The sequence below is a fragment of the Panthera leo genome, chromosome A2 (assembly GCF_018350215.1).
Source record: "Panthera leo isolate Ple1 chromosome A2, P.leo_Ple1_pat1.1, whole genome shotgun sequence".
Classification (NCBI taxonomy): domain Eukaryota; kingdom Metazoa; phylum Chordata; class Mammalia; order Carnivora; family Felidae; genus Panthera; species Panthera leo.
The window spans coordinates 9,128,728-9,138,147 of NC_056680.1; the positions used below are offsets into that span (position 1 = coordinate 9,128,728).

The window sequence follows — 9,420 nt, forward strand, 5'->3', positions numbered from 1 at the left end:
GCGGTCGGCTCGCGGCGCGGCTGGGCGCTAAGATGGCGGCGGCGTGAGTTGCATGTTGTGTGAGGATCCCGGGGCCGCCGCGTCGCTCGGGCCCTGCCATGGCCGTCACCATCACACTCAAAACGCTGCAGCAGCAGACCTTCAAAATCCGCATGGAGCCTGACGAGACGGTGGGAGCCGGACCGGAGCCTGGGGGCGGGAACGATGGGGGCCGGGGGTGGGTGGGGGCGGGGAGGACGGGCTCCCGACTGGAGGGGCGGGGTGGACGGCGCGGGCAGGGCCCTGCCCACCCCTCCCTACTCGCCTGGCTCCCGAGCCTCCCTCTGGTTCTCGGCCCAGCCCCCAGCGACTCGTGCTGATGGCGTTTGTGGGCCGGTCTCTGGACGAGGCCCCACCCCCCGGGGCACCCATCAGGCCCCGTCTCCAATGTCAGTGCCCTCGCGGGTCGCTGGAGCCGCTGGCTCCGATTCCCGGACAGGCCACGCTCTTCCGGACGGGAGCTCCGAGTTCGTAGCTTTGCAGGCGTCTCCTTGGGACGTTGGTGGCCGAATTTGGGAGTAGTGACCAGGAGATTCCAAGTAGTGACGGCAGTGACGATGAAAATGATAAACCATTTGACTTTCAGTGATCCATGTTTGTTGGTTGGTGGTTTGTTCTTTACCAGCCGCTGAGCGTTTTAGTGTTAATCTAACTAAATCTGCAAAACAGGCTTGTCATTTGAGCACTCTTGACTTATCCACCACGTTTTACAGATGTGGAAATTTAGGAATGAGAAAACTTTGTCACCATTAGAAAAGCAAGTAATAGCAGAACAGAGATTGAAATTTGGTTTTGCCTCAGGTGAGAGCCCGTGGCGTAAACATTATGCTGCGTTTTTAGTTGAAAAGAGACTTAGGACCTAAGAAATATATTGAGTGTCTAAACTCTGTTTGGTACTTTTTGCACAACTCGCTCATGAAGGAGACATCGAAGTACACTTTTTGTAGAAGAGGAAGAAGCACTCATTTTTTGACTAGCCCAACGGTTTGACTTTGGGCAAGCTACTTAATTTTTTCTCTGTGTCTGTGTTTCCTCAAGTATAGAATAAGGCTAACGATACCTGTTTTATGCAGCAATGAGGTTTTATAAGTGATGTGTATACATAGTATGTACGTAAGGCGTTTTTGGAAAAACTGAGCGCTGTCATCAGCGTGCAGTGAAGAATCTTACTTCTTTTTCCTTCTATGTTTAGCATACTTTACATCTTTTGAAGTTACGTTTGTTTTGTTTCCCTCTTCTCACATTAGTGTTATCTCCACGAAAGCAGGGACTTCGGATGAGTTTTGTTCCTTGCTCTGTGCTCAGTACCTAGAACAGCGCCCGGCATGTCATAAGTGTTGAGGAAATGCTCCGTTGCATGGTGGGATGAGCAAATAAATTTGAATCTGGTGTTCTTGACCATGAAGCTTAGCCTCTGTGCCATCGAAGCTTGTGGTGTCTTTCCCTCCGCTTCCCTCTGCCCCCAGAAGAAAGAATCTTGAGGTTTGCAATGAGTGTGCCCTTCCTTCCAGGTGAAGGTTCTAAAGGAGAAGATAGAAGCTGAGAAGGGTCGTGATGCTTTCCCCGTGGCCGGACAGAAGCTCATCTATGCTGGCAAAATCCTGAGTGATGACGTCCCCATCAGGGACTATCGCATCGACGAGAAGAACTTCGTAGTCGTCATGGTGACCAAGGTGGGTGAAGTGTGCTGGTTGGGGGTGGGGGGTGGGTGAATTAGCTGGGGAGTTGGTAAAGAGCCTGTGTGCCCCAGAGAGATTAGCTATGAATAGGGCGGGGCAGAGACAGGATGGGATGTTGGGGCTAGATAGGGATATTGATGCCTGCTCCTTTTTCTGGGTGTCACAGGCCAAAACTAGCCCAGGCACTTCAGTACCCCCAGAGGCCTCACCCACTGCTGCCCCGGAGTCCTCCACATCCTTCCCTCCGGCCCCTGCCTCAGGCATGTCCCAGCCCTCACCTACTGCCAGAGAGGACAAGAGCCCGTCAGAGGAATCAGTCCCCACGACATCTCCGGAGTCTGTGTCAGGGTAAGGCAAGGGAGCAGCAGCCCCAACTTGGGCCCTGTCCTCCCAGTACATTCCAACGCCCTCATACATGTTCCCACATATCTGGGGGAGGGCAAGCACCGGAAGTCAGGGTCCGATTTCTCTCTCTTGAATTTGCAGCTCTGTTCCCTCTTCAGGTAGCAGCGGGCGAGAGGAAGACGCGGCATCCACGCTAGGTGGGTGGGTGGTCCCCAGGGCAGAAGCAGTTGGGTGCCCCAGCCAGCAGCTGGGCCTTGTGTGGGTGTGGGAGGGCCTGGGAGCTGCCCTTTCCTTTCCTTGGTGACCCAGGCCTTGCTGCTCCTTCCACAGTGACTGGCTCTGAGTATGAGACGATGCTGACAGAGATCATGTCCATGGGCTATGAGCGGGAGCGGGTCGTGGCCGCCCTGAGAGCCAGCTACAACAACCCCCACCGAGCCGTGGAGTATCTACTCACGGTGAGGTGGGGCTGCTGCCTCCTGGGGAGGCCTCAAGGGAGTACTCGGGCTTAAATACCTTAACGGGTGGTGAGAGAGGCAAAACCTGCCCTCAGAAGCTTTGGGGTTGTGGTTCCAGCCAGGAAAGGCTTCCTGCAGGAGCTTGGACATGAGCGGGTGGGGTGGGCCTGGGGAGGGCAGGGCCGTGCGTGCAGGAGGGGGGCAGCGGGCAATCTGCGCATTAGAACTAAATAGGACCCCTGACAGGGAATTCCTGGGAGCCCCGAGCCAGAACATGGTTCTGTCCAGGAGAGCCAGGTGTCGGAGCAGCCAGCCACGGAAGGAGGTGAGCGGGTTGGGAGATGTGCATGTGGGGTGTCTGTCAAGGCATCTGACTCCCCCGCTCGCGAGCTTCTGGGAGTCCAGCATGGCGTCTGACTCCACACCTTCCTCCTGCCGGCAGGAGAGAACCCCCTGGAGTTCCTGCGGGACCAGCCCCAGTTCCAGAACATGCGGCAGGTGATTCAGCAGAACCCAGCACTACTGCCCGCCCTGCTCCAGCAGCTGGGCCAGGAGAATCCTCAGCTTTTGCAGGTGCGGCCCTGGGGGTGGAGGGAGCCAGGGCAGGCACCACCTCCACTCCCCGTGCGGGTGTCACGGCCCCAGAAAGCTAGCCTGGCCTGGCCTGGTATGTGGGAGTCTCTGGAAAGCAGGTCTGATGCCCCCTGATGCTCCAGGCAGTGTGATGCTCTGCTTGGTTTCATGTAATTTTCCCAAACATCCTGTGAGGTGTAAGTGCTGTTGTCCTTCTCTCTAATGGAGGCAGATGCCAGAAGTTTGGGGTAGTCTGGCAGCTGGTGTGGTGTGTGTCTGCCTCCAGCCTCTGGGTCCTTTGTGTCTGGCTTCCATACACTTGGTGCATCATAAGCGCCCACCGGGTTGCGTGGCACTACCCAGAACCACCGTGTCCCAGTTGGCTCTGGGACCACTGTGCTCAACGAGGCTCCACCCGGCCGTCGAAGGTTCCTGTGCACACGGGCAGTGGCCCCTGGGTGTGACAGGGTTTTCTGGATCCTCTGTGAAGGTCTCCCTCTCTTGGTTTAAGACCTGTCGTCTGCTGCTTCTCTACTTCTCACTCCGTCTCTTGTCCTGGCTCCTCCTTTTTACTTTCCCCAGATGTTGTAGGGCACAGGCTGCACACCTCTGTTGTCTTTATTTAGTCCTCCCTGCATATCGTCTTGGGCAGTGATGTCCCCCAAATCGACGTGACCAATCCGGACCTCCAAATGTTACGATCCTTCTAAAATTTTCTTTTTTTTTTTTTTAAATTTTTTTTTTTTTTCCAACGTTTTTTATTTATTTTTGGGACAGAGAGAGACAGAGCATGAACGGGGGAGGGGCAGAGAGAGAGGGAGACACAGAATCTGAAACAGGCTCCAGGCTCCGAGCCATCAGCCCAGAGCCTGACGCGGGGCTCGAACTCACAGACCGCGAGATCGTGACCTGGCTGAAGTCGGACGCTTAACCGACTGCGCCACCCAGGCGCCCCTAAAATTTTCTTTAGTGTTTATTTTGGGGCGGGGGGGGGGGGAGAGGAAGACACAGAATCGGAAGCAGGCTCCAGGCTCCGAGCTGTCCACACAGAGCCCAGCACGGCGCTCGAACTCACAAACCACGAGATCATGACCTGAGTGGAAGTCAGATGCTTAACTGACTGAGAGCAATCCAGGTACTCCTAAAAGTGCTTTCTAGAGGTCTAAGACTTCAGAGCAGACCCTCTTCTCATGCCTCCCCTTCCCTGCAAGGACCAGCCTGGGGTTGCTTGAGCCTCAGGCCCTGGGGGCTTGCTGGGGTCACCCATCACCTGTCTTGCCAGAACATCTCACTCAGCCCAGCCCTTCTCCCAACCTCTGTGGCTGCCACCTCATCTCCCACCTGGTTTCCTGGCAGCCACCACCCAGGCCTTGGCTTCTGCACTGCCCCATGGTCCATGCTGCACCAGGAGCCAGATTCCTAAAAGAGCACTCTTTGCCTTGAAATTAAAAACTGTCACACATAGGGGCGCCTGGGTGGCTCAGCTGGTTAAGCGTCCGCCTTCAGCTCAGGTCATGATCTCACGGTTTGTGGGTTCGAGCCCCACCTCACGCTCTGCTGACAGCTCACAGCCTGGAGCCTGCTTCAGACTGTCTGCCTCTCGTTCTGCCCCTCCCCCGCTCACGTTCTGTGTCTGTCTCCCAGAAATAAATAAATAAATAAAGTCACACGTAAATAGAGTTGTAGAACACCTGGGTGAGTTAATGTTTTTAAAAAGTATACGGATCACATCTTTTGCTGTTTAACCATCACTGTGGTGTTCCCTCATACTAGAAAGCAGAACACAGGTCTGGTCCCTGCACCTTCCTCTCCAATCTCATCTTTTGTTTTGTCCCCTTTTTGTTCTTTTACTCTGTTCATGCCACACGGGTCTTCTGTTTCTGGGATTTGCCAACTACATTTCTACCTCCAGGCCTTTGCACTTAATTGTTCTATCTGGAGGAAATTTCCCTTCCCCTCCTACAGATCACAGACCTCCCTTTCCTGGCAGGCCAAATGTTTTTTTTCTAGCCCAGCGTTTACCCTACTGAATGCTGGGGCCACTATTTACATTGTAAATCGTTATCCACTCGTTTGCTTGTTCACGGTCTATCTTCCTACCCTGGAACATCAGCTCCACCAGGATGGGTCCTATATCCACCATTATGTTGCTGTTTGGCCAGAACAGGCACCCTTTAAATATTTGCCGAATGAATGAAAAAGGGCTAAGGACCTGGGGAGGAAGGCATCAAGGGCTAGGAGTCACAGTCTCGTTTTCTCCGTCTCACACAGCAAATCAGTCGGCACCAGGAGCAGTTCATCCAGATGCTGAACGAGCCCCCCGGGGAGCTGGCAGACATCTCGGACGTGGAGGGTGAGGTGGGCGCCATAGGTGAGGAGGCTCCGCAGATGAACTACATCCAGGTGACGCCACAGGAGAAGGAAGCTATAGAGAGGGTGAGAGGCCTGGCTGAGGGGTGACTTCCCTGGTGGGCCGGGCCCTCACCCCCTGCTCACACCTGCCCATCTTCCCACAGTTGAAGGCCCTGGGCTTCCCAGAGAGCCTGGTGATCCAGGCCTACTTCGCTTGTGAAAAGAACGAGAACTTGGCAGCCAACTTCCTCCTGAGTCAGAACTTTGAGGACGAGTGATGCAGGGAGGCCAGGCCCCCCCCCCACCTCCCCCCCCCCCCAGCTCCAAAAAGTTTTATAAAAGAAAAAAATATATATATATTCATGTTTATTTAAGAAGTGGAAAAAAAATCAAAAACCTTAAAAAAAAAAAAAAACAAACCAACTTCCCACCCTCCCAAAGTGGCTCCTATTCCCATCTTGGCCTGAGAAGACCCAGGCCAGACAGCTGTCCCTGATCCCCCGCCCCAGCCCTGCCTGCTCCAAGAAACTGGCAGGACTGGAGGCGACAGATGGGCCCCTCTTGGCCTCTGTCCCAGCTCCCTGCGGCCAGATGGAGAGGCGGCTGCCTGCTTCCCCCTCCCCCAAAGAGCCCCTGAGACCTCCCCCCCCCGCCCGCCTTCTTCCAGGGTGAGGGGAAGCTGGAGCCCCAAACTTTGATCCTCCATTGGAGTGGCCCAACCTTTCCATCTCGGGTGAGCACCTCGGGAGGCCTAAGGATCCCTTCCCTAGTCTGGCCTTGGCCTCTGGCCTGCATCCCTTTGCTGGGGAGGAGGAGGCCTGGCTTGTCCTGCCTGGGGAGGGGGTAACATCAGAGCTGCTTCGGAGGTCGAGGCCACCCCCACCCCAGGACAGAACGTGTCTCTGATAAAGGTTTTGAAGCGAATAAAGTTTTAAACGCTCGTCCTGTGGTGTGTGCCTACTGGGGCTTCCTACTCTGGCTCCTCTGGGTCTGGGGGCCGGTTGGGCACAGGTGATACAGCGGTGCCAAGAAGGGGCAGTGGTCTGTCAGCATCTGCAGACTGGGGCTCCCCGTCTCCACACCCTCCTTTGAGGCCAGCTCGTTCCCAGGCAGTGGGCCCCAGCCCCAATTTAGCCTTGGAAGGGCTGCTTCTCCCTGCCCACCCCCCCCCCCCCATCAGCACCACAGTCTGTTTTGGCTACACTTCCCCCCTTAGTAATTGGCTAATTACTGGAGATTAATGTTGGTAAACAGAAGCCTTCTTCTCCTCTGCCATCTGCTCCTCCATTATTTCCCCACTGCGTCTCTCTTTCTCCCCCTGAAGCCTGAGCTAGCAGGGCCCAGAGTCCCCGAGTGAGCAGAGCCAGGAAAGGTGGGGGATTCCCTGGCCCCAGGTGTTGGGAAGGAACCAGGGGGCCCAGGAGGGGGCCTGATGAGAGAGGAGGACAACATCAGGGGTGGGGCCATCAGGCGGCAGGTTTTATTGGGAGAAGACCAGTCAGGAACCGGGGGCCACGGAGGTTGCCGGGTCTTCGGCTGTGGCAGCGGCCAGCGCAGCAGCTCGTGCCTCCTTCTTCTGTCTCTGTTTCTCCTCCTTGAGGCGTTTGCGCTGCTGCTTCTCCAGGTCCTGCAGCAGCTCCTGGAAGCGGGCGCTCCTCGGGTCCACGTGGTAGCCCAGGCGCTCCTGAGCCTCAGCCTGCAGTTGGGCCCGCCGCTCCTTGTCCGCCTGCTCCTTCTCCCTGCGCTCCTGCTGCTGCCGCCGCCAGCTCTCAATCATCTGTGGCATCTTGGCCATGCACTCGGCAACGAGCTGCTCCCTGCGGCGGAGGGCGGGGCGGTGAGAACAGCGACGCCCAGCCAGAAAAGGAGCGCCCGTCTGCCCACAGCCCACCCCCTAGTCTGCCCACATTGACTTCCCCGCGGAGATGAAAAACTGGGAAGACACGGTGCTCGTTAAAACTGTCGGGAAAAACCCTTGACAACTGAAGTAACGGGCAGGAGAGAGGAACTAACTTGCGTGTGATGTTGAGCACAGGAGAGCCAGATCCCCAGAACCCCCAGGAGGAGACCCAGAGTCAACTCAGCATTTCACTGAGCTGTCTACTGAGCCGTCCCAGAGCCACACACCGTGTGGCCATTCCCACAGCGCTTTCATCCTACAGACATCACTTGAGCACCTGCTGTATGCCAGGCCCAGTTGTAAAGGCAAGAAACGGATTGGACCTTTCCCTCCGGTCCTATGAGTAGTTGTGAGGCACGGCCCCATTTTATTTCATTTGTTTGTTTTTTAAGAAACCCAAGGTGGCTATATTAATACCAGATTAAGTAGATTTCAATATCAAGAATATTATCAGAGATGAAAAATAATGACATGGGCGCCTGGTGGCTCAGCTGGTTAAGCGGCACAGCCCCATTTTAAAGATTAGAGACATGAGGGTGAAAGATCTGAAGCCTGATGGCAGGGTTATCCCGCTGGGATGGGGTAGAGCCTGGGATTCACATTCTAGATCCACTGTTCAATGCGTGGGTGACTGGACAAGTGATTCCAAATTTCCAAGCTTTGGTTTCTCATCTCTAAAATGAAGGTGATCCCTCTTCCTCTTAGAGCTATTGTGAGGACATGAACAATGAAAACCAGGAACGTGCCTGGCCTGCGCCTCCAACTTGCCTGCCCACTCCCTCTGGGAAGTGGTACCGTCCTGATGCCCCTGGTCTTGCATCCTTCAAGTCTTCTTCAGAGTTGTCTCCAAGTCTGACCTCTGCCCTTGACTGCAGGCCCCATCATCTCCCACTCTTCCCCAGTCACACTGACCTCCTGGCAGTTCTTAAAGCATATTCCTACCTCAGGGCCTTTGCACCAGCTGTTCCCAGTACCAGTAACACTCTCCCGACGATCTCCCCACGGCTATGTCTGGCCATTCAAGTCTCTAAGTATCAAGTCCTCAGAGACCGAGGTTCGAGGTCTTGCAAACCAAAGTCGCTCTCCAAGGCACACTTTCAACTCAATTTTCTCTCTCTTCCTCATGGTTCTCTGCCCCCACCTGAACTTATCTTGTTTTGTTCTCTGCTCTGTGCCCGGCACCTGGGACAAGGCCTTACACAGGAGGCCCTCAGTAAAGATTTGGTGAGTGGCTAAACGAATTGTTACTCAAAAATCTGTCTTGTAGCTAGGTGAGCATACAGGTAAATCTACATGCAGCACGCAAACCCCCCCTGCGATGGACGCTGGATAGAGTTAAGCACCGTGCACAACAGTTCATCCGCCCGGCCGCAGAGGGCACAGCCCGCAGCCCCGCGCCCACCCCACCCCACCGCACACACCTGGCCTGACGCTTCTGCTCCTCCGCCAGCCGCTGCACCCGCAGCGACTCCTGCATGGCCGCCAGGCTCGGGCACCATTCGCGCTCCTCGGCCTCCAGCTCGCGGAGCTGCTCCCGCGAGGGCCACAGCGAACCGGCGGCCACCCCGGAGGCGGCGCCGTGCCGCGCGAACTGCTTGGCCGCGTAGCGCGGCCCTAGCTGCCAGCGTGGGGTCAGTGGGTCGTCCGGGTCCGGCCACCAGGGCCCTGGCGAGCGGCGTGGGGGCGGCGGCGCCCGGTAGTCCCGGGAGCCCCGGCCCAGGGACGTCGCCAGCCCTAGCAGGCTGCGCGCCCGCCGCACGGACGCCGCCATCTTGGCTGTGCGGGGTCCTCGCGGGCCGGCCGGGCTGGCCACAACACTGCCTGCGCGCGAGGTCCGGAGACGGGCTGGGCGGGGCGAGGGGGAGTCCCCGTGGCCCCAGCTCCCGGCTGGGGAGAGGAGGGGGTAAAAAGTTTTTTATCCGTCTTCAAGTATAGTTTAGAATTTTTTTTTTTTACCAGTTATTTATTAAAATCGCATTATATTTTCATTTTATATTCTTAAAGTAGCATTTGATTTTTCATTTTACAATGTAAATATGAAATGTTTAAAAACTTAAATATGACTTCCATGTGA

The 9,420-nt window shown here is 55.8% G+C and overlaps 2 protein-coding genes across 2 annotated transcripts; one reads left to right on the forward strand and one right to left on the reverse strand.

Annotated features, from left to right (window-relative positions):
• Positions 1 to 5,767, forward strand: RAD23A (RAD23 homolog A, nucleotide excision repair protein). The gene is made up of 9 exons (XM_042928584.1): positions 1 to 170; positions 1,551 to 1,712; positions 1,885 to 2,066; positions 2,205 to 2,260; positions 2,394 to 2,521; positions 2,768 to 2,846; positions 2,964 to 3,094; positions 5,366 to 5,530; positions 5,611 to 5,767. Exons 1-9 carry the CDS (start codon positions 99 to 101, stop codon positions 5,722 to 5,724), a joined length of 1,089 nt encoding a protein of 362 aa, XP_042784518.1. The 5' UTR covers positions 1 to 98; the 3' UTR covers positions 5,725 to 5,767.
• Positions 5,768 to 6,902: 1,135 nt separating this feature from the next.
• On the reverse strand, positions 6,903 to 9,124 carry GADD45GIP1 (GADD45G interacting protein 1). Its single transcript, XM_042928585.1, has 2 exons — positions 8,768 to 9,124; positions 6,903 to 7,263 (listed from the first exon to the last, which is right to left on the reverse strand). Exons 1-2 carry the CDS (start codon positions 9,115 to 9,117, stop codon positions 6,945 to 6,947), a joined length of 669 nt encoding a protein of 222 aa, XP_042784519.1. The 5' UTR covers positions 9,118 to 9,124; the 3' UTR covers positions 6,903 to 6,944.
• Positions 9,125 to 9,420: the final 296 nt, after the last annotated feature.